The sequence below is a fragment of the Nanorana parkeri genome, unplaced genomic scaffold (genome assembly GCF_000935625.1).
Source record: "Nanorana parkeri isolate BGI_ZX_2015 unplaced genomic scaffold, ASM93562v1 scaffold335, whole genome shotgun sequence".
Lineage (NCBI taxonomy): Eukaryota > Metazoa > Chordata > Amphibia > Anura > Dicroglossidae > Nanorana > Nanorana parkeri.
In genome coordinates, this window is record NW_017306603.1 from 1,188,393 (window position 1) to 1,213,642 (window position 25,250).

The window sequence follows — 25,250 nt, forward strand, 5'->3', positions numbered from 1 at the left end:
TTTTATTTTTTTTACAAAGTGTAAAAAAATTTAAAAAAAAGTGTAAAACAAAATTAGGAAAATATAAATTGTATATAAATATAATTTTTTATACTATAATTAATATAAAAAAATTCTAAAAAAAATAATAATAATCAAAACTTGTGAAAAAAGTGTTTTCTTCTAGTTTTTTTCCTAATTTTTTTATTTTATTCAAACTACGTGAGGGGTTAGGTACACATATGTGATATAATTATATAGCCCTATCTGTCCTCTAAAAAACAATATATAATATGTGTGGGTACATTTAGTAAGAAAGTATATTACTGCTGTGGAAGAATCACACAGCAAAAATGTAAAAAATGTGTCAGTCATTTATGAACAGAACCTGAAAACTAGCTCAGTCATGAAGGGGTTAAATTAAACACATTATGAACTTTATGCAACAACGGCAACAATCATCTATTATTGAACTTTTCCCATCCTATGCTTCGAGAAAAGGAATATGACATAAAAAAATCATATTTCGTGTCATTTTCTTACACACATCAAAAACGCGGCCAAAACAAATAGCACCGCGTCTGCAGATCCGCACCTGATCAGGACCTGAAAATCATGTGATCAGGGCCTTAGGAGAACTATGGGTAAAAACACTGACCCCATAGTTCTCCTTTAATAAAAATGTTGCTCAGAGTTCTGCTTTATCTAGTGAGTCTAAAGCTCACCAAACACATTACATTCTGGTTGTGCAATCTACTTTAGATCTAACAACTATGTACTGCAGGGGTCTGTCTGATTGGGTACAAATTGATTGGATAGTTTCGGTAGGTCCTCATATATCACATAGATAAAGCGAACGTTGACTGTGCAAAGATTGTAATATGTATGGTCAGCATGAAACTTTCCTTGCCTGCTGATCTGAGGTATAACAGTAACAATCAGATCAGATAAGGAAAGCTAACCTCTCCGATCCCTATACCCGTAGGTGAGCCTTAGCTGCCAGTGTCTGCAGTCCTATCACAGAGATTAGACTTTCACCAGATCCGGGATCTAATGCCGTAAAGCTGCCACACACCTTACAATTTATCTGCAGATTTTCTGTGGTCAGATGGAAAAGTTGCAACAGATTCCTCCGTCTCCACTTAAATGTATGGATAGATTAATCTGCACCTGGGCCAATCTGTTGCACTTTTTCCATCTGACCACAGGAACTCTGCAGATAAATTGTAAGGTGTGTGGGCACCTTAAGGGCACTTTCACTGTCGCCGATTGCCGGTTCACTCTCAGTGTAACTATAGGGAGTTGACATTTGCTAAATGAAAGCTGCAATTGTTTTGTACGGCATATTAGTTCTTGAATTAAATCTAAATCAGTAACAAAGAAACAAACCAGATACACACCAGTCTGGCCAAGGAGAGAGGAAGCCAGGCTTAGTTGTAAGAACATTTTACAGACATTTTGACTTCAGTAAATAAATTCACATTTAACACTTTCCAAAACTTCTACATAGATAAAGACTATCTATGTAAAAGGGTCTATACCTGCACTGCAAGGGTGCACAAGAGGAAATTGTAAAACAATGTAAAAGGGGCTAGACCTGCACTGCAAGGGTTAACCGTTCGTTTTTCTCCAGGGGCGGGAATAAAGAAGATACACTCACCCGATCTTCAGTCCTGCAGCGGTCAGCGCTCACCTCTCTCCCCCTCTATTCCAGCTGTGGCATTTCCCTTGCACTTGCATTAGACGTGATGATGTCACGGATCCTTAGATTGCCGGAGCCCGGGGAAGAAGAGCCTGCGGTGACTGATCTATTTTGTTATTTTCACCCCCTAGGCCAAAACAAGCAGTTAACCCTTTCAGTGCAGGGGGTAGCCCCGCTGCAAAAGTTAATTTTAAATTCCAATTCGAGGAGAGAGAGAGAGAATATGAATAAATTAGAGAAAGATAGATAGTTACTAAATAAAAAAGAGAAAGAGACTGAATTAGAAACAGCAAGAGAACAAACTCCACTAAGGCCTCATTCACATGTGCGTTGAATATTACTAAATGATGATTACCCATTAACACACTTAAGGTGCCCATACACCTTACGATTATCGTACGATAATCGTATGCGATCGACTTTTCGTACGACAATCGTAACGTGTGAATAGAGTGCCCGACCGATAGTACTGTACAATCGTACGACTTTTGACGGTCAAGCATGTTTGAAAACTTTGGTTGATCGTACGATGTTCGCATGGTTGGTGGCGTTTCCGTCCGTCAAATGTCGTACGATTAACACTGCGCATGCGCAAACGAAAATAATTGCGGTCAATTACCGCAAGTCGTCCAGGTGTTTTTTTCTAACTACCGCTGATTGAACCTTGCGATAATCGGGGCAGGATGGGGCCGTCGTACGAAAATCGTACGACGGTTCGATCATCGGACGAAAAGGTTAGTCCGATAATTGTAAGGTGTATGGGCACCTTAACCAGGAGCATTTAAGGGGCGTTAATGAGCAACACTGACAAACGCCCTCTCTGTTGGTGTTCAATTTGTATCTAAGGGCAAGTGAGGTAAAGGACAGGCACTGGTTCTGGCTGGCATGTTTACTGGCTTTGGTTCTGGCTGGCACTGGCTGTATAGACACGGGTTCTAGTTGGTATTGGCTGCCCAGACACTGGTTCCGGCTGGCAGTACAGGTACTGTTTCTGGCTGGCACTGGCTGTACAGGTACTGCTTCTGGCTGGCACTGGCTGTACAGGTACTGGTTCCGGCTGGCACTGGCTGTACAGGTACTGGTTCTGGCTGGCACCGACTGTACAGGCACTGGTTCTGGCTGGCACTGGTTGTACAAGTTACATAGTTAGTCAGGTTGAAAAAAAGACACATGTCCATCGAGTTCAACCAAGCATTGGTTCTGGCTGGCACTGGTATTGCTTGTACAGGCACTGGTTCTGGTTGACACTGGTACTGGATGGCGCTGGTACAGTACAAAACAGCAAAGAAGTGGCTACCGGAGCTCTTTTTATCCTCTCCTCTCCCAGTGCTTTAGAAGGTATTAGGAACCTCCTCTGCCTCTACCCCAGCACCTAGTCTCTAGTGAAATGTAATCCTGGTACGGAGTTATGATTTTCTTACTGTTAATTATGTAAAGTGTAACATTTTACAGACACATTATTTCATTAGCATAAATATAGAGATTAGACTCAGAGATTTTTGAAGAATCTTCAGATATTTACAATGATATTGATACAATCCGGAATATATGGTTATAACTAAACAATATGTATTGAATTGTGTTGGTGCCGGTACCACTTTTAGCACAAGTAATATCAGTACCAATTAAATGAATGAAGCTTATTGGTCAATCTAGTGTAAGTCACGCATAGAGCAGAGTTCACTGAAAGATTTTGGATTGGTTGCTATTGGTTACTGTACTCTGTTTTAGTAAGTATATAAATGAGGATGATGGATATTAGGCAAAATGTTTAAAGGGACAGTCTGCCCAAAACATATATTTTACTATTGGGCTTGTGGTGGAGGGTTGAACCACTCACTGGCTTGTTATATCACAGACTTTGACTGCTCCGTATACCTCCTGTGGTCATCATGAAGCGGTATGAATCTCTTTTTGTGATGTTAGAAGTAATGCAGCACTTAGGGTGACAACGGATGCATGGGTAACTTGTTTAAGAAGTTAGAAAACCTCCCTGTGCAATGATGAGCAGGTCAACAGATTCCACTGTCCGTCACCTCGACCTAGCAGAGGGCATGCTGGACCTGTGCAGAGAGAACACTGCTTCTTCAACACTGCAGCATGCTGGCAGGAGACAGGCTTTTCTGCTCAGTGTTTGCCGTCTAAGGAAAATGAACTGCATGACTTTGTACACCTCTTGATGCACTTGTAATGTATTCAGCGGATTTCAAATGAAGGATCCGTTGGGCTTTCAATAAGTTTAAAATGAGTGGTACACGTCTCGCTGTCAGAACAGGTCCACTTGAAATATTTTTTTTTAGACTCAGAGTTCTGTGTGCTGCTCAGAAACCTCTTCGCTCTCCAAGAACCTTGGAACAGTTCCACACAAACTTCTTCCCGGCCGACATTTGGCGTCTGCACCTTCGTCACCGCCGGTCAGTTCTGCCTTCTTGCGTTTGCGGGGCTTCATGTTTATACGTATTTTCTGAGCGGCGAAGCTGGGGTCGGCGGCATCCATCATGGCGAGGAAATCGTAGTCTGGGAGCGGAGGACCCCAGTCTTCATTAGATAAGGAATCTGAAAACACAACGATATAACAAATAAATGGGTCTGGAATGTTCAGTCAAAACAGCCGCAGTAAAAGGCTGACAAAGAATCCCAGAAATAACTACCAGCAGACGTTATTCACTATAAGAACTTATATCAGATAACAGGAAGTACGGGTGTGTGATGAACTAACAGCACAACATAATTTGATGAGTCAGTGACCCCGACCTTTAGACCGTGAATCAGAAAGGGAGTCACAATCAAAAGTGATTTCAACTTTACTCTCTAGTGCACTGAAGGGGTTTTCCAAAATGGACTGCAGCAGGACTCCATCCAAACAGCTAAATACTTGGCTGAAATATATACAATTCATCTACCAAAATACAGGCCATTTTCTTCAGTCGCTCTTGTGATTCATGGCACATTACTACTCCTAAAAGGCAAAGGGTAGCACTATTATTATTCATAGCCTACGAGTCAACAACATCCTCTGACACCTATCTACATCCAGCCAGGCAAATTGGACTATAAATGAGCATCATTCACCTGCTGAGGTCCTGTGTACTCTTATGCTGTAACGTTGCCTCAAAAGCTCAGCCTCCAGCCCCTAGGGCTTGCAATAAGTTAGATTGACAGGGCAGGACGAAGCAATAAGGCCTGATTCAATCATAGAGCTTGTACTTCCACTTGCCTGATTTGGTGCACAGGGGATAATGGGAATCGAGATTTCAGACAGGTGTACTAACAGTGTTTAAAAACAAATCGGCAGTCTTCCTTGTTAGCCTTGCCTTAGTATCCTTTTGACAATGGGTATTTCTATGTTACCCTTAGGGGGTTTCCCTCTGTGCCCGTTTCCCCCCCGGACCTTTCTTTCTGAACATTTTCCTCTCTTTTTCCCTCTTTTCTTTACTTTTCGTCTTCTTCTCCTCTCCCTGACTCTTTTTTCACTTGTTCGTCTCTTACATAGCACTTCCCTTAGATCTCGTAGGTTTCTCTTTTCTCACATTGTAATGACCCGTGAGGCTATAACTGGACGCTCAACTGCGGAGTTACTGGTGTAATGACAGGGTTCAGTTTTGATGGGAGGACTCGGCACAGTGAGCTGGGCAAGTCACCGGTACAGTGCCCAGGTCCGGTGTTTTCTCACCCTCAGTCTATCTTCTGGGTGTTACAAAGGAGTTGCGATTACTATTGTTTTTGGTCTCATGTTTCCTTTTTTTATTGTTTCTGTATTTGCATTGTACTTCTGTTTTTTGTGCCTTGTTATCTGTTCATGTATTATAAAATTAATAAACGTATAATATTTTTTGAGAAACACTTCCGGTTATAGGAGCACAGACATGTTCTCAAGCGGCCTGGACATTGTTAAGCATGCGGGGAACATGTTTATGCCTTGACTTTCAAAAAGTTGGTATTTGCATAGGCAATACTGACGGTTGTGTACCAGTTCACAAAAAGGATGCTGCGGCAGAGCATGCAGAGAAGGACAAATAAACTGATAGGAAGTATGGAGATGCTCAGCTATAAGGAAAGATTAAGTGAAGATTATCAGTATACCGCGAGCTATAGCTTGCGATATACTGAGCTTTGGGTCATGGGAGGATGAGGTTAGTATATGTCTTCCCGTGACCCTAAAGAGAACTATGGGGAAAAACACTTACCCCATAGTTCTCTTTTAACGTCTTTATTTCTAACTATGCAATATTACAGGTTGTTTCCACGATGCAGGCAAGTATTACACAGACAAGTTCCATAAATACTTACACACTGGGGCATCCTCTCCAGCCTTCACCATCTCTAGCCAATATAAAATATTAACTTCCGTGATGAGCTGATCTGCCGGGAGTGCGAACACTTGTCCTTGTGTGCCAAAGGTAACCAGGACAAGGACTGGTAGATGTGGGATCACGCCAAAGTATTTCTTCAGGATCTCATATGCCACAGGAGTTTCCTTGCTGCAAAATAAGAAAACAAAACTGACACAGACACTGATATGGACAGTATTTATGTGCTTTAGCTGCATATTTAAAGTGTATGTCTGTGCACAGTATATATATATATATATAGTATATATATAGTATATATATATATATATACATGCATATATATATATATATATATATAGTATATTAAAAATTCCAGTGAGCTCCTGACTTCCTATTTAAGCTGACCACACAGTGCCTCTCCTCGGTGAAATCCAAAGTGGCGTTGTCAGTTTGTCTCTGCTGAACTACAGCATAACAGTGTTTGGCTTTACGTACCTCTGCACACACCCCTCTTTTTATCTGATCGGGGCATAGGTTTTTTTTATAACATAATGTGACATTTGGATGATTATTGGTGGTTATTGGTTGATTTTTCATATCACAGGCTTCCCTAATATTATAAAAGCATTATTAGATTTCCTCCACTGGCTGGCAAAGTGAGGGCCATGGAATGTGTTGTATTTATTATTATAAGGCTTGGTTCCATGGTGTTAAGCTAGCTCTTGCCTGAAAGTGTGACAAGAGTTTGCATGGCAACTGTTTGACCACCACTTCTCACCAGATCGGCCTTCCTACTGGCCAGCAAATGTGAAGAGCGGTGTCACTGGCCAAGAGGAACACAAGGTGGGGGGAAGTCATGGCGACCATGCCAGCTCTGGTCACAATTCCCATTACAGATCTCCCTGGGTGTTTCGGGTTCCAAAGATCAAAATGCCTAGGCAGGCAACTGGCTACTGAACACCAGCAAACCACAAGCATTAAACACTTATTGACACCAAATGCTGCCACTGTACATTTACTAGGTGGCATTAGGGGTTGGATAGTTGCTTGAGGTGCACGTTAGGGGTGGTGTGTACACTGCCCAGAATGTCCCGCCCAGCTCAAGGCAACCAGTGACGTCAATGGTTGCCAAGAGCTGGGCGGGATGCCGGCCAGCGTGTCCAAGGTTGCTAAGAGCTGTTAGCTCTTAGCAACCTGGGATGCTCTGGCCGGAAAGGGGGCAGCAGACACAATGCATGCCTTGTGCAGCATTGCGGCCATGCCTCATTTTAAGGACGGCTCTGAGTATTCGGTAAAAACAAAGCAGTTAGGAGTAGCCAGGTAAATGTAAAAAGGAGCCTACAACTCCACCTTTTGGATGGAATTAAATACTCCATATGCAATATTTCTGATTTTATTGATAAAAAATAATGATGTATTATGACAAAGTGTCAGGAACTGGATCTGAATCCAGGGCCTCTGCTGTGGCTGGCAGTGGTTCTACCCGTTGAGCCACCTTAGAACCATGGATAGCTCCTGTGTAATCCTCAGTTAAACCTAGTGTCTGCTGAACTCTGAACTTCTTGCTCCTCCCCTGAACTTCTTATTTAAGCCACGCCTCTGCACTTCCTGTTTGCCAGATTATTGTGCTCCTGCCAATATCTTGCTTCCTGTTCCCTCTGTGATACAATCTGCTCATACTGCTACCCGGGTACCGACCTTTGGCTGCTGATTCACCGACTACTCTCATCGTCTTCGTACCTGATACCTTTGGCTCCAGACCTAGGCTTGTTCGATGACTACGCTTCTGCCTGCTCCTCCACTACTACCGTCTGCTTGTGTACCGAACCCGGCCTGTTATACACCGAATTGCCTGCTGCTTCAGCTACTGGACTCCGAGCCTGATCCCAGATTGTAACACAATGTGAAGTCTAATGACAAATATGTGCAATAGTACTCTACATTCTTTTCACACCATTCAGCTAAGTGCTGAGCATGGAAAAGTGACCATTCATTTAAGATAGATACAAAGTAATGGAAACATTCTCATGTTCATTCCTTAATGTCAACACTGTACATTAATGGGCACGTTGCCTGATGGGTACTTACAGATTCAACCAACAAGCCAAATACGACTCTAAGTATTTCCCCCGCACCAGGCCCAGAATGTGTTTCTCATGGCCGTGATTGAGAGGGCCGTCTGAGAAGAGGATAAGAAGGGCCCGCTGGCTCTGGAGAAGGGAGGGCAAGGTCTCCACTCTGACCTCTGGCTGCGGGATAAAGATAGAAAGCAGATTTACTATCGCCAGACCTGGAAGCGGTTTGGCATCATTGAAGATTGAAAGTTTGTTTGGACTGAACCTCTAGACAAAATAAATTAAGATAACCACGGGATGTTTTACGTACAAGAAGCTGTAAAAACAATACGAAAACTAATAAGCAATTCTATACTGTTTGGAAAAGGTTTTTCTTTTTTTGTTACAGCTTCCATTAAACAAATTTAGCATCATATACAAGCCATGTCGTTTTATAGTCCTTTTAAATTTTTATTTCTCAAAATATATTTTGGAATGTGATCAATTTACAAAGCAATTCCAGGCAATCAGTGAGCTATTGAGCTATGCTGAAGATAGGAAGTCTCACTTAACTTACCTTAACTTGAGCCCTCAATAATCCAACGCAGCCACAATCAAGAGAGGACCTCACAGGGTTACAGGCTATACACGGTGTGATGAACCAGCCAAAATTCGGACAATGGATACCCCTGTCGGCACACTTTGAAGAAGCAGTTTGGAGCATGCTCAGAAAAATCTGTTATATTTTCATTGTTCAGCTTAATGGTTCATAATGTAACCCGTATAGCCAGCTTTAGGATACTTCATTACTGGGTGGCAAAAGAAAGGTATACAGTCATGGCCCAGAATATTGGCACCCTTGCATTTCTGTCAGATAATGGACTGCTTTGTGCAGAAAATTGTTGCAATTACAAATGTTTCAGCAATCTCATATTTCATTATTTTGTTTGTATTGGTATGACACAAAAAAGTAAAGAAAAAAAAGCCAAATCTGACGCATTCCACACAAAACTCCAAAAATGGACTGGAAAAAATTATTGGCACCCTCAATTAAAATTTGGTAGCACAGCCCTTGGAAAAAATAACTGAAATCAATGGCTTCCTGTAGCCATCAATTAGTTTCGTACACCTCTCTACAGGAATTTTGAGCAGTCTTCTTTCACCAACTGCTCCAAGTCTCTCAGATTGGAAGGGTTCCTTTTCCCAAATGCTGCTTTGAGATCTCTCCACAGGAGCTCTATGGGACTCAGATCTGGACTCATTGTTGGCCAGTCCAGTACTCTCCAGCGCTTTGTCTGAAACCATTTCTGGGAGCTTTATGACGTGTGTTTTGGGTCATTGTCCTGCTGTAAGACTCATGACCTCTGACGCAGACCCAACTTTCTGATACTGGGCCCTATATTTGCACCCCGGAATTCTTTTGTAGTCTTCAGATTTCATAATGCCATGCACACAGTCAAGACATCCAGTGCCTGAAGCAGCAAAGCAACCCCAAAATATCAGTGACACTCCACCATGTGTGACTGTAGGGACTGGATTGTTTTTAAAGGCCTCATTTCTTTTTCTGAAGATCTCTACTGCGCATGCGCCCGCCCTATGATCCTTCACGGCCACTCGAGAATCTTCAGCTGTTCAGACGGGAGCGAGCGGCAGAGACACAGGTAAGTTTTTACCTATTTGGTGATTTATTTATTTTTGAAACATGTTTTTTTCATATACCTAATGCTTGCTAGCAGTAGATACCCTGTTTCCCCGAAAATAAGACCTAGTACTATTTTTGGGAATTCCTAAAATATAAGACCTACCCCGAAAATAAGACCTAGTTGTGACCATTGCCAGGGCTGGTGGTGGCATAAGGGGGATCCTGAAGAGCCGCGGGAGAGAATCAGCGCTGCCAATGAAGCCAGCACTAGAGGAAGCGAGGCGGCAGCACAGGGACCAGAGCCGCATAAGCTGATGTTTCCTCTATAGCGCCGACTCCTGCCACAGGCGAAGTGATACCAAATGCATGCCGCCTGTGAGGAATCTATAGTGAAAGTGCGCTTTGCTTTTTCTGGTTACCAAATTGCTCTTGGAAAGGTACGGCACCCCTGATTGCCCTAATCACCCAATTGTTAACTTTGGCATTTTGGATTATTTAATTTGGATTTGCATTAACTTTGGATTGTTATACATTAAAAAAAATAAATAAATAAGACCTACCCCGAAAATAAGACCTAGTGTGTTTTTTTGAGCCAAAAAACATATAAGACAGTGTCTTATTTTCGGGGAAACAGGGTACATGCAACAACAACAAAAAACGAAGGTTTAATTATACTTTAATGCCAGACAGAAAATGCAGCATAAGCTGGTCTGCCTTGTGATAGATCTGCTAAAAAATAATGGTAATTATGTCAGAGAGAGATAGGCTCTTGAGGATTAGCAAACCACAATTATCTGTTGCAATGAAACAATTGGCTATATTCTGCCTGTTAAGTGCAGCAGGAATAATGTTTCCTCTCTACATATCTCTACACGCCGTCTAGGCATTTGTCTTATTTTAAATTGCCCCATCATTAGTGAGGCAACCAATTTACCTCTCGCAGCAGGTAAATAAATGACCATATAAGTAGCAGATATCTTCCTGAAGAGGATGATTATGGAAAGAGATCAATGTTGGGGGAGTCAGCATTAAAGTTTAATTTTAACATAAAGTTTCTGAATACATTAAAGACCAACTTTAAAGTGACACTAAACCTCAGGACTAAAACCTTAAAAATGCATCCAGCACCAATACAGAGATGATTGGAGGATCTACAGCCGAGTGATACACAAATAAGATACATTGTTGTTAATAGTTAAAGGAAAACTATGGGGTCAGGGCTTTTCCCCATAGTTCTCCTAAGGGTCACGGGAGAACACCAACTAGCATTCTCCCGTGACCCAAAGCTCAGTATACCGCGAGCTACAACTCGCGGTATAATGAGATGCCGCAGTAGGGACGGATCCTGACAATACTGTCTGGATCCACCCAGCTGCGTGATTGACAGCTGGCTCTGCCTATCCAGAGGCAGAGCCAGCTGTACCCGCCCACTCTCCTGTACGTTCCGCCAGTCAGCGCTGGAGGATCAGAGTGGGGAGGGAGGAATCCCTGCAGGGAGCCGTGAGTGACCGTCACGGCTCTCTGCAGTGATAAATCGAGAAGTGAGCGAGCGATGGTATGTATTCGCTCACTTCCCGATCTACTAAGCCGACCTGTGACAGTTTAATTGTCACAGCTCGGCTCAGATTATGAGGCTGAGTGAAAATCACTCGCCTCATAATTCTCCTTTAAGGTACTTGAATGTATTTTTGAGATTTAACTCCTGAGTTTAGTGTCACTTTAATTATGAATTTGGTCATATTTATAAATAGATTTGCTAACTCCTTTTCTCCATTATTTATGCACTTGCTCTTGAAGTATGCACTGTTTTCATTATCTTTGAGTGTAGCCATAAAACTGCCTTTAAAATGCAGGTAAAGTGTATCTAAACCCCCCAAAAATGTAATATATTGCAGCTTATCAGTCCTTACTTAGCTTTTTATCATTTATGTCCACCTGGTGATCCTGCCAGTAACACACTTCCTGTCCCAGGGTGACAACGCTCACTCACTCACCGACCTCTCCATCTTTGTATCAAAATGCCAACTGGTGAACCATGTCAGGTATGCTGCTGTAAACATTTTTTTGTGTTTTTAAAAGTGATTTTAACTTTCAATAAATCTACTACATGAGGTATCTCCTCTTTTTTTTAATCACATCTTGGATCGACCACAATTGTGTAAATTAAGTTCCGCCTGAACAGGTTTGTATACAGGCTGTTATGTTTGTAGAGAGAAACCAAAACCAACAGAGGCCTGGGAGTGTGGAGCCATTCTATGTTCAAAGCCAAGGAAGCTGTCGTGACTGCCAGGTCACCTCCCCATCCCCAGGCTGATGTTCTTTCTAAGTGCTTTTGGTGAGTGCAATAAGCAATGAGCTGACATTAAATGTTATTAGAAGTACAATATGGCACGGCTGTGTTTTAAATAGGATTAGTAGCTGTAAGAAACTTCTTAATACTGACAATTGTGTTTAAGCTTTCTGTATGTGAACGGTAGCAGGAAGCCTACAGAGGGTGTGTTTGGGAACTTCTCTGCAGCATCACAAGCAGGGGTTCTAAGATTACTGACAAAAGGGAGAGAGTTGGAATGGTACAGCAATGTCTGGATATATAACTAAAATACAGAGCAGGAATGGGAAAGTGACAGAGTCCCTATCTAACCCACCCTCGACCCGCTTACACTTAACTTTCACCCGCTCCCCCAGCTCCGTTCCTCTGTAATCCTAAACCTGTGTGCACCCTGTGTAAAACCATCCACTATGTTGGTTGGTTTTAGAGCTTACATAGGGTTGATAACATCCTCCTTCTCTTCATGTGACAGCGTTCAGGCCTGGCAATTGGTCACTCCAGCTTAACCACTATATTATGGGTGGTAACATGCTCCCTTATAACAAGAACCACCAGGTTTTTGTGATGGCTCCAACCAATCAGCTGGGAAGCAATGTGACAGTGAAAATATATGGGTTGGAGGGTATGCTAGTAAGAGACTATAAATAGTAGGGATGCACCGATACCAATACTAGCATCGGTGCCGATGCAGAGTATTTGGGCGAGTACTCGTACTCGCCCAAATGCTCCTATGCCTGAGCTTCCAGTATCAGGAAGCCGGGCAACGAGTCATTACATGCTGCCCGGCTTCCTGTTTAGACGGGCAGCTGCGTCCATGCTCCCTCGTCACTTGGTGTAATGCCTCCGTGTAATGACTCGCCGCCTAGCTTCCTGATTGGTCGGGAAGTCGGCCAATCAGGAAGCCGAACATCGAGTCAATTCCCCGTCCCCGGCTTTTTGATTGGCCAGAAAGATGGCTTCATGCTCTCTCGTCACCTGGCGAGTCATTACACGCCACCTGGCTTCCTTAAATGGGACTTCCGGTATCAGTGAGTGCCAAAAAAATATATATCGGTACTCAATACCGAAAAACCGGTATCGGTGCATCCCTAATATATAGGCTTGGTATGCTCTTTAAACATAACTTGTTCATTCCCTAAACAAATGCAAAAAAACACACCTGGGCATTACAAGTTTACTCACCTCTCTGGGGAACCGAGCCTCCAACCTTCTCTCCATTCCACCGATGCAGCCTACTCTTTGGCATGCAAGCCTTCCATGAGCGTCAGATGACAGTCTCTCCAATGGCACTATTGTTTCTTCCTCTGACCTCTACATCATTTCTGTGTAAATTAGTAACTTAGGGTTCGGAGAGTGGAACCACAGCAAGCATTGGGGTATATAGGCATCCAATACTTTTAGAAGAGCTGCATGCTAAAGAGTTTGATGAAGGCCAAGACACACAGGCTGACAGAGAGGTGAGTTTAATAGTTTCTTTCTGATGTGGCAGTGCTGATTGCATTTGTTTAGGGACCTAATGGGATCCATTTAAGACACTTTTTCTCAACTAAGGTTCCTCCAAAAGTTGCTAGTGGTTCCTTGGACAATTTCTGCCTCTCGGATAAGTAACCAGTGGCGTAACAATCTTCATAGCTAACTGTAGGGGGGCATTCACCTATATGACCTGTACTATACCAATGTAAGGGCCATGCTTTCCACTGACCACCATGCTAAAGTACCATGAGCAGTAGATATAGTTCTTAGCTGGGGTTATTAGCTAAAATTATTTAAGGGTGTGCTAAAATGGTGGCGAAAGGCTGCTTTAAAGTCTTCAAATTGAAGCCTCTCTGATCCTAATCATACAAAATATCATTGGTCAAGTATCAGAGATGAAACCTATTCAGTCAGTTAGATTGCAGTGTTCATCTATCCCAAAAGAAAAAGTCGTAAAAGCGGTAGAAGAGAAAGGCACGCATATGGAATTTATATATACCATGGCAGTAGAAACGCCTAAAAACCTCCAGCAAATGTTAAAGCAAACCATATGCGTTGGATCGGTTTCTGAACCCTTTGTGTGTGTTTGTGTGTACAGTATATACATTGCATACCTTACCCTAATGAGAGGCCCATGTGTTTATATAACTTGCACTTGTCTTTAAGCTCAGAGCCTTATGATCATATGAAACAAGTAACACTCACAAACTCTCCGAGTAATCCCCGTCTTAGGAGTGGAAGGACCTCGCTGCGAGGAATGTTGTGGAGGGACACACCATAGACCTTCTGTACACCTTGCCTGGAGAAGAGGACAGCGGGAGGGTGGACGTCATACTTCTCTGCCCTAAGAGAAAGAACAAGAGGTTTCTGAGCAAAGTGGAAATCCTAAGACTGGTATATTTCTAGTTTAATCTATATTTCAGCTATAGATAGAGAAAACCTAATAGAAAACATTAAGTCGGATTACTCAAAAGCATCTGGTAAAATTTTTTATCTAGGTCTATGGCACCCCATCAGATTTCATTGGCCATTCCTGTGTCCAAGATAGAAAAGAAGAGAAAAAAACCCACTTTGCTAATCAAAAACAAATCTCTTATATTAACCTAGTTGGAGCCCTCCCCCTGCTACCATGTGACAGCGCCCCAGCCTAGTGATTGGATGCTCAGGCACACAGCACTGCTTTGTGGTAGGAGAGGGAACGGGTCACATGCTTCTCCGTACTTGCAAGTACCAGGCATATCACTTGGCTCACAAACTGGGTGGCTTGGGAGCACAAAATGTGTAAGCGCCTGAAGAGGTGCAAATGGTTCAAATACAGAGTCACTTTAACTATATTCCCTGTCCAAAAGAAACGGTTGACATTCTGACGTCATGGGTAGGCAAGGGCCGGAGCTGTGAACACATAAAATGAAAGCCTTCTGTAAGCAACCGTTGCTACATTCTCAGTCTCTTCATAACAATGAGCTCAATTTAAAGTAGAACTATGAGGTGAGTGATTTCCACTCATCCTCATAGTTAGAGCCGACCTGTGACATAGAGCCGGTCTGTGACAGTTTCAATCAATCGGGAAGTGAGCAGAAACATGCCGCCGATCCGCTCACTTACCAATCATCTCCCTGCAGAGAGCAGTGACTGTCAGTCACCGCTCCCCGCAGGGATTCCCCCCCCCTCCCTTCTCCGATCCTCCAGCGCTGAGTGGAGGAACGGAACGGACGGGGGAGGGGGCGGGCACAGCTGGCTCTGCCTCTAGATAGGCAGAGCCCGCTGTCAATCAGCCAGCTGGGTGGATCTGAACAGTATTGTCGGGATCGCTCTAAGTATATAGTGGGCAATAGCCCCCTATATACCTATGTACTGAGCTTTGGGTCACAGGAGGAGGTTAGTATATGTCCTCCCGTGACCCTTAAGAGAACTATGGGAAAAAACACTTACCCCATAGTTCTCTTTTAAGTGTATGTAAACCCCTACAACAAACTTCTATTACCTGGTCCCTGTTCTTCTGTTAAATGGACATGTACATTTTGTTTAGTTCCGAATGAATTTCATTAAATTCGGACATTGAAATCCATCCAAATTTTGGAATTCGAACAAATCCAAATGTTAGTTTAACGTAAATTTGGATCCGTCCAAAAAAAAGCTAAATCGGACATGTGACTCTTCTCTGGGCAATCAGATTTTTTTTTTTTTTTTGACTGTTGGGGGTTGGATTACAGGCACGGACATGCAACTTCCTGTGGTGGATCGTTCCGAAATGAAAATTAGGACGAATACGGAATCTGAATCGATCAGAAACTAAACACATTTTTTGCGAGGGTTACATGTTTACTGTTAAATATATTATTGAAAGTGTTTTGTTATATCTGCTCCATAAGTGCAAAAAAACCAATCCTACTGATCCTGTCAGAAATCCAGAGAGCTCCTAACTTCCGGTAGTGAGCTGACAATCCTGTACTAAAATCTCAAACATTATTATTAGCTCCCTGAGATCTCTCTGTGGACTGCAGTACACCTACCCTCAATGTTATGGAGATGTCCGAGAATTCTGAATTGAGAGAGCTAAATTAGATGACCAGCTAAACGTCTTCAAGAAAAATACAGCAAGTCGTTAATTCTTGTTTGTGTGCATATTGGGCAATAAAAAAACATCTGCTTCCTCACATAAATTGTAAGTGTCAGAATGTACATAGAGGAAAATGTTCCAAGCTTTACACGATAGCTTGAGTCTACATGAGCCTGATATGAGGCAATGCACAGATTTCGAGGTGAAGAAGCAGATGTAAATGTTGGGCCATTCCAGACCCTGGCATACCAAACCCTTGAAGCTGATTTACAGCATTATATTTACTGAGATACATAAATATCATCCTACAAGGGTGCGGAGCGGGTGAGGATGGAAAATATTTGTGCAAAAGATAAATTGCTCCTCGAGTATACAGGTAAAACTCGAATAATTAGAATATCGTGCAAAAGTTCACTAATGCAACTAAAAGGTGAAACTAATATATGAGAAAATTCGTATTCAGACCCCTTCGGATGCATTAAACCGAAAAATGCATCTGATTGGCCAGAAAAGTCACATGCTCGATTCAGTTTTAGTTTTTTAATGAAATTCGGACGGGATTCGAAATTCGGAAATTTGGATTCGGACACATTCGGATGCATTGGGATTCGGAAATTCGGATGTGTCCGAATTTCGGAAAACTCGTAAGAATTTTGATCCGGAACGAAACGAATGTCACATGTCTAACTGTCTTTTAATTTACTAAAGGAGTAGATGGTGTCCACATTGATAAACTTCCTCCCGTCCTGTAACCTTGGCACGGTCAGGGGCTGGGAGGAAGAGCCTGCAGGAGTCTGAGCATTGCAACTACAAGTCACTGATTGCGGTTGCAGTTCTTTGCATGCTCAAAGGGAAAAAGTTAATGGCTGCACATTATTTGATTAGTATTTTTTTTAAAGCTGGGCAATGCCTTTCACTTTTAGTCTGCCTACAATAATGTTGTTTATACAACTGTCAGTGAAATCTGCCATTTACAAAAATTAACCTCAAAGTGCCTAGAGGAGAAAGCGCACGCCATTTGGTTGCAGAGTGACTCACATATTTAAGTAAATTAGGGATCCTCATACCCGGGAAACACAATCTAACAGGCTGCTGTCAACATTCATTAATTCCCAGGCTTCAGGCATGAAAATAATTCCTTTTGCCGTCACAGAAAGGAAACTCTCTGTCGCTCTCATCCTCATTTCCCATGCTAGGAAAAGTCTATATGATCTATAGCATGCGTTCTCTCATTTCACATGGGAGGATGCGGGGCCGGCAATTCGGAGGAACCAGACTCCTAAATTAGAGCCTGATCTGGAGAGGGAGGAAGCAGGGAAAGTCATATGGTGCGGACACAGAGGAAGCTGTCGTGCAATCTCCGCCAGAACTGCCTCAGTTACCGTCATCAGTGGTTCTCAACCTGTGTAACCTCAGGACCCACATTTGTCCTTGCCTTGGTCATTTAGCCGTGAATCAAGTTGCACTGCAATGGAACGCATGGCAATGTGGTACCATGCATTACGATGGGGCCAATACAACTGTGGGTGGGAGATGCATTTCGGGTGCCATTCAAATGAATGGCAATGCACCTCCCACAACCGAACGTGTGCTAGGTGCGCTTACGTTAATTTTTTTTAAAAATCCACCCAGTCTCCCTACCTTACGAGAACTGAAGGGGATCCTCAGCCTGGGGTCCAGTGTGGGCTTCTGTGCTGTGACGGAGCTCCCTCCACATGTGCATTGCTCGTACAGTGACCTTGCACACCCTGTAGAGGTGCCAGGAGCCTGAATGTGACATCACTCCAGTCCAGGCACCTCTACAGGACACGCAGGGGAGCTGTAAGCAAAGCACATATGGATGGAGCTCCATCGCGGCCATACTTCCAGCCCACCTCAAGCTGACACTCGGCTGCGGGAAGCATATTTTGAATGGCTGCTCGGCGTGAGAACTGACAGTGCTGTGCTAGGGGGAGGCTGAGGAGCCTCTCACCCAGAAAAGTGCAAGACACGCGGCGACCCACTGAACATGGAGCCGTGACCCACTTTTGGATCGCGTCCCACCAGTTGAGAACCAAGGCATTAAATTATATAACATTTAAATAAAAATCCTAAGCAGATATAAGATACCAGTTAAAAAAAAAAAAAAACCCTGTCCCCCCAAAAGTCCAAAATTCACCTCTCTTGGATCCTGCACTGAAGAACGTTGTTCCATTGAAGAGAAATTCTCCGCTTAAAGTGTATCCAAACCTAAAACCAACAATGTAATATACTGCAGCTTACTAGTCCGTAGGTGTGGTGGCTGCATTTGTTTTCTTTTTCCAGGCTCTTTTACTCCCCGTTATTTTTACCTGGGGATTCAGCCAGTAACACACGTCCTGTCCTAGGGTGACAACGTCCACTCACCCTATTGTATAAGGATAGCAGAAACAGATCAGGACTACTGGTACCAGGGCCGTCCCCATCTGTGGTGTTACCCGGAGCGGCCTCAGGGGCGATATCCCGCTGGGACGTAATCACGCATGCGCAATGTAATCATGTACGCGCATAATGTGGTCACGCTCACTTACCTGCCGGCAGCCATCTTGGTGATGGACGCCGGCAAAGAGAGGAGGGGACGTTCACCCGGCGGGATAAGGCAATGCTGCCGGGTCCCCTCATCTCTCGTGCGGCTCTCGGCCCATGACCGAGTGCCTGACTTTTCAGAGGGGGTGACACCAGAATGACTTGCAGACTGACAGTACCGCAAGGAAGAAGTGCTAAGGAAGAAGTACTAATCACTAAGCCACTGTGCTTGAATATTTTCTGATTCTGCTACCCAACATAGACATTCACTGATGGCATTTTTATTTTCTCCTGGTTCTGATTAAGGGATCCAGGCTCAGAGTCCAGGATAGATATTACTGTAGTTAAAGCCCCGATGAAGGGGAATCGTTTGGCCCCCGAAATGCATTGGCTGTTTTCCGTTACCTTTGCAGACATCCCAACTCTCCCGGATGTTCCTGGAGTCTACTGCTATTAGATAGCGGCTCCCGGCCGCCCGGGAGAGAGAAACACTTTCTCCCAGAAAGGTTTACTCTGCTCGATCTAGCAGAGTAAACCTTTCCCTGCTGTCTGTTTTTTTTTTTTACTCCAATGTCGGAGCCGCCGGGTCACCATCAGAAAAGAAAAAAAAAAAAGACAGCATAGAAATGAATAGCTAGATAGCCATCGGCTTTTTGAATTTGCAATAGCCAATAGCAGACTAATGCTATTCTCCATCAGGTCCTCTCTCTGCTGATTGACAGCAGCAGAGGTCGGGTGCAACAGCCAGCTAGCTATTGGCTATTGCAAATTGAAATAGCAATATAGCTATTCATTCCTATGCCGTTTTTTTGTTTTGTTTTTCTGACGACAGCAACTGTCAGAATACAAAAAAAAAACCCAGCAGATAGCAAGGGAAGCATTAGCTTCTTTGCTAGCTGCCATCATTTCAGGGGGGTGCTCTCCCCCTGCCTCCATGGACCTAGAGCATGCACCCAGTGAACTCCAGCTTGCATCTTGCAAGCTCTGCATGTTAATGCCAGGACAATGAAAGTACAAAAGGATGAAGGCCATCATGCCAATTGGACAAGTAGCATTTTAAGAAGCAGGGTCAGTAATATTGCATGCGGCAGGTCATTATTTCTCCCGTGACACATTTCCTTTAATAAAGTTATTCGAATGCAAGAGGCATGAAAGGAGACATTACTTGGAGGCAAAAACTCAATAATTTCCTGTTTTCAGGAAAAAAGGAAAATGTTATTTTAAGTGAAGCACTCAGACCGCGAACCCGCAAAAGACTCTTGCCATGCACATTAAAGGGAAGCTTCAAAGTGGAGCCTGTAAAGCGTGCATTATACAATGTTTAAGTCATCCAGCATCCGTGATACAGGCTCTGCGCTACGCACCATTACCAGGGAACTCAGGACATTGTTCGTGGGATGCCAAACTTGATGTTATCAGCCTGGGTGCTGACAGGATGCTTAATGGAAAAAAGTGCGCAAAGCACGTGGCCTGGAATGAATCCACCGCTGAATAATATAATTGTAATGATGTAAATCAGATATAACTTAAAGCTGAACTCCAGGAAAATATAAAAGACACAAATGAAGGCAGCTCTGTATTCATGAATGCATCGTTAAAGGTATTTTTAAATGCAAGCAGTGTATATCAGCCTCTACAGCAGAGCTCAGAGTGGGAAAGGAGGTAGCAGCACAATGAGCCAATCAACAAGGAGCATGCTGATAGGAAAAGAAAGAAGAGTGATAGAAAGATGATCTCATCTCCTTCACTGTCCAATCACAGGCTGAGGACAGGGTTCAGAGGTAGTGGGATGTATGATGCTGGCTGCTATTCAAGCCAGAAGACTGGGGGAAAGGTACTGCACGGGACAGCTATATTTTTAATGGGTTATTCATTTTTATATCGGACAGGAATTCTGCTTTAAGGCTGAACTCCGGGATCAGTCCTGTGTAGAGTCATGTGTATTCTTCCTTGAATCTTGGTGAACTTTGTGTATTTCTTCCAGATCTGTGCTCTAATCCAGTGTGAGACTTGGAGCTTCCTGTAATACAGACCAGTCACTGCAACTCTCTCTCCTTGTGCGGGGTGACTGGTCTTGTCTCCGCCCCCTCCTGTAATAAAGTCCTGTCACTGCTGCTCTCTCTCCTTGTGCGGGGTGACTGGTCTTGTCTCCGCCCCCCTCCTGTAATAAAGACCGGTCACTGCCGCTCTCTCTCCTTGTGCAGAGTGACTGGTCTTGTCTCCGACCCCCTCCTGTAATACAGACCGGTCACTGCAACTCTCTCTCCTTGTGCGGGGTGACTGGTCTTGTCTCCGACCCCCTCCTGTAATAAAGTCCTGTCACTGCTGCTCTCTCTCCTTGTGCGGGGTGATTGGTCTTGTCTCTGACCCCCTCCTGTAGTTTCTGCAGGCATCCTGTAGTGGGTGGAGCCTGCCCACAACAACAAAACTGAATCAGGAGCCTTACCATTTTCTTTCCCTAGAGTTCTGCAATAATGGAAATGTATAATGGTTTTCTATATAATTTATTTGTTTATTATGGGTCATCATTTTTTAGGTCAGGCAGGTATAAAATATTGCATATTTAAATTAATATTATTACATATTTTCTATTTTATTATTTATATTTTCCCTTTCATCAACAGGAATAGCTGTGGTCTTTCGTTCATGTTTTTCCATAGACTCATAAGGCCCTCTGTTGTTTACAGAGCCTAATAGCTCAAGCTTTACACACTATTGTTTTGCCTTTAAACTTTTTCTCTTCCTAGGAAACATTCTGATATACCACTGATCTATCACAGTTTGAGTCAAGTGTGTGAAACTAGAGTGGTGTGACCACAGTGTCCTTCTCTTCCTCTTTCTTATTACTGCTTTATCGACCAAACCTCAAAATGAACCTGTTGGTGGGCGGGACGTGTTTATGGTAACATGCAGAACGTGCAGAGCGTGCAGACACTATTTCTTTTTTCAGACAGAAAACAAGGAAGTGTGGAAAGCTACTGCAGATACAAAGAGTATCCAAGTGAGTTCTTTGGGCAACAAGATCACTCTTATGGGTCATCCACATGGGCCTGCAGATCCGTATGATGTGCTCAAGTTTTCTCAAGTTTCTCCTTTATTTTTACCTGGTGATCCTTATCGCTATAGGTTGAACTCGGTGGACTTGAGTCTTTCTTCAACCTGACTAACTATGTAACTATATGTAACTATGACATGAAACGGTGCGTTTCTGGAATGGCAAGATCCACAGGTCGTTTCTGTAGTTGCTGAACATGTTTGAAAAAAGAAAATGAATGCAGCCACCACATCTAAGGTCTGGTGCAGATTTCGGGGAATGCGGAACGCGCGTCCCGGGATCGTGCGATTGTGTGCAAGTGCACACAGCGGTTGCTGCGCGGACCCATTGATTTCAATAGGGTTACATCTGCGCAGCTGAAAAAAAGTACAGGCACCTTTTTTGGCGACACCCACCAAGCGATTTTTTTAAACCACAATCGCATTATTATTATTGTACAGGATTTATATAGCGTCAACAGTTTGCACAGCACTTTTCAATATGAGGGAGACATTACAATCACAATACAATTCAAGACAAGATGGTAAGGAGGGCAGGGGCGGTATCTGCCTGGAGCGACTGGGGTGCCATTAGAAAATAATGGCAGTGCCAGCATGATCGGCGGTGGTATGTGATTCCGTGATTGTGCAGTCATTCGCGCGGTTTCGTGCACAATTGCCACATGGTAAAGATGCTTACCTGCAGTTTGGGAGTTCTACATGCTGAAGAAGAAAAGAAAACAGACTTTAGGTCTCATACTTAGCCGAATGGAACATATGCCACGCCTGACATTGATAGGTAGGTTCATGATGGTTACAATGGTTTGAAGATTTAGTAGTAAACTATATTTTGACACCTTATTAATTATTCTTTCCTAAAGATCAATATTGTGGATACCTCTGTTATTCCCTGGGGCTCTCCTGCTGCTAGGATTCTGGAGGCCTCTGCTCTAGGGAAAAGGTAAGTATTTGGGGTAGTTCAAGGGCAATTTGTATAATGGTAAGCTCAAGGGGAATCAGAAGACATTAAGTCTATTCATGGCTTTTGCTCCTGCTTTAAATAAATATACACACAAACTATTTTAGGCAACAAGATCCCAGACTCACAGGACAGATGTTTTCTCTCCAGTGTAAATTCCCACACTTGCGAAACCTCGAAGGTCTTTTCCGGCAGTGATAAAATCATTGGTTGCTGTAATTAATGAGGACATTTAACACCATTATTTTATAGAATTATCATTGAAAAATTGATGAAGCTTTAAATAGAATGTACAAATGTGCAAGGGACATACAACACAGTCCGTACAAAGGGTCAGTTCCTTGTAGTAGTTAGGGATATCGCAGATACAACATACTGTATGTGACCTCTCGTATTAGAGTAATCCATATATCATTACAGAGGTTGTAATCGTGAATAACTGGAATGTAAATTCACTCAAATGCACGTAGACATGGAACCAGTAAAAGAGACAGTGAGACTGACTAAACATTGGTCATGGAAAATAAGAAACTGTAGATAATATTATGTTTCACCAACATGTGTGGTTATTATATACAATACATGCAATTAGAGGATATACACTATAAGGCACTAGTTTGTGGACACCTGACCATCACACCTCAGCTTTTTGGAGTTCCTATTTCAAAACCATGGCCAATAATATGCGGCAAAATTTATATTTTCATGAGATTTTTCAGCTCAGTGGAGTTTTTGTACATTTAGGTATTCCAATCCATCCCATCCATCTGTGCAAGTCATTTGAGTCCCTCCACACCAAACTCATCAAATCATGTCCTTATGGAGTTGGCTTTGTACACAGGGGAAGAGTCACGCTGAAACAGAAAAGGGCCTTCAACAAACTGTTTCCACAAGTTTGGAAGCTCACAATTGTCTAAAATGTCTTTGTATGTGGTAGCCTTAAGGAAACCCTTCACTGGAACTATGTGAACTCAATAGTGTGGAGGGGTGTCTACACATTATGGCCATATAGTGTAGGTGTGATGGTCAGGTATTCACTAACGTTTGGGCTGTATAGTGTACCTTTAGTAGAAAGCATAAACCATATAGGTGTTTGCTTATACCCAGCTTAAAGGGGATTTTAACTATTCCTCCCATGAAACAAAAGGTGGTAGCATAGAATAATCTGAAGACATGTCCCAAAGTGGTCCGAACCCATCCTGGAAACATAAATAATGGAGGAGCAAGGATCCTACTTCTAGCTTTAGCAGTGGTACTCCTTTATGCAATTGCGTGTGTATGCCCAAGATGGGGTGAGGGGGTGATCAATATTCATTGAAAATTGAACCCCTTTAGAGTAGAAGTCACACAGACCTTTCCTATGATAACAGTTTCCATTTTGCATACCAGTGATAGGGTGCCATTGCCTACATTTCTGCTGTGCAGTAAAATTAAAAGGTTCAATTCAAAATCTTAGTTTAAAGTAATCAGGACTTCCAATTGTAGCACTATTCATAATTATTTCCCATAATCGCTATTCTGAAACCCCCTGTGATATACCTTTGTCCATGTCGGGGGTAAATATTCCCAGCACTAAAACAGGATCATCCGGTAATGATTTCTTTGGCATCTTTCCACTCAAATACTCTTCTGCTTCTTCCACTGTACTCAGCTGCAGGGGGCATTCCTGCTTCATCCTGATAATAATAAACACCTTGTGTTATAGGAAGAAAAAAGAAGAAAGGGTACAAAAGTAAGAGAGGATAAAGAATAGAGGAGAGGGAAAAAGCGGAGAGTGAGGTAGGGGAGAGAGGAGAAGAGAGAAGGGGGAGGAGCGAGAAGAGGAAAGAGGGGAGAAGGAAGGAGAGTGGGCATAGGAGAAAGAAGAGGAAAGAGGGGAGAAGGAAGAAGAGTGGGGAGAGGAGAGAAAAGAAGAAAGAGGGGAGAAGGAAGGAGAGTGGGGAAAGGAGAGAGAAGAGGAAAGAGGAGAGAAGGAAGGAGAGCGGGCATAGGAGAAAGAAAAGAGGGAAAAGGGTAGAAGGAAGAAGAGCGGGGAGAGGAGAGAAAATAAGAAAGGGGAGAAGGAGAAGGGCGGGGAGAGGAGAGAAAAGAAGAAAGAGGGAAGAAGAGCGGGGAGAGGAGAGAAAAAAAGAAAGAGGGAAGAAAAAAAAGGAAGGGGAGGGGAAGAAAAAAGTGGAGAGAAGGCTAAAGAGGATAGAAGAGTGGGGTGAGAAGAAAGAGAGGGAGAAAGGAGGAGAAAGGGCAGAGAAGATGAAACAGGAGAAAGAGTGGAGGGGGAAACGGAAGGAAAGAGGAGAGGGAAAAGAGAGGAGAGGGAAGGGGGGATAGAAAAGTGGGAAGGACAGGCTGGAAAAAAAAGGGAGAGGGGAGGCTAGAGAGAGAGGAGACGGGGAAGGGCAAGAGAGGGGAGGGCGAGAAAGGAGAGGAAAAAAGAAGAGATTAATGAGAGAAAGGAAGGGAGAGAAGGAAGGTAGGGGGGAAATTAGAGAGGGGAGAGTAGAGATAAGGGGAAAGGGAAGGCCGCCACAGTCAGAAAGAGGTATTTAGGCACTTGGGTGGGGTTTGCCTTAGAATAGGTTTGGAGGCTAAGAGAGAGGCTGGGGAGTTTTTAGTCTAATGTAAAACATTCCTTTCAAAATCCATTTCATTATTTCCCAATGTAT

General features: G+C 43.2%; 1 protein-coding gene across 1 annotated transcript in view; it reads right to left on the reverse strand.

Annotated features, from left to right (window-relative positions):
* Nucleotides 1–3,922: 3,922 nt before the first annotated feature.
* The window catches only part of TXNDC16 (thioredoxin domain containing 16), a 53,966-nt gene continuing 32,638 nt past the window's right edge, over nucleotides 3,923–25,250 (reverse strand). Inside the window, exons 15-20 of the mRNA XM_018558369.1 lie at nucleotides 24,127–24,263; nucleotides 22,716–22,800; nucleotides 14,177–14,315; nucleotides 8,062–8,222; nucleotides 5,972–6,162; nucleotides 3,923–4,237 (exon numbers count right to left, since the gene is read on the reverse strand). Of these exons, the coding sequence (XP_018413871.1) occupies nucleotides 3,984–4,237; nucleotides 5,972–6,162; nucleotides 8,062–8,222; nucleotides 14,177–14,315; nucleotides 22,716–22,800; nucleotides 24,127–24,263 (967 nt within the window). The 3' untranslated portion in view covers nucleotides 3,923–3,983. The remainder of the gene's footprint in view (nucleotides 4,238–5,971; nucleotides 6,163–8,061; nucleotides 8,223–14,176; nucleotides 14,316–22,715; nucleotides 22,801–24,126; nucleotides 24,264–25,250) is intronic.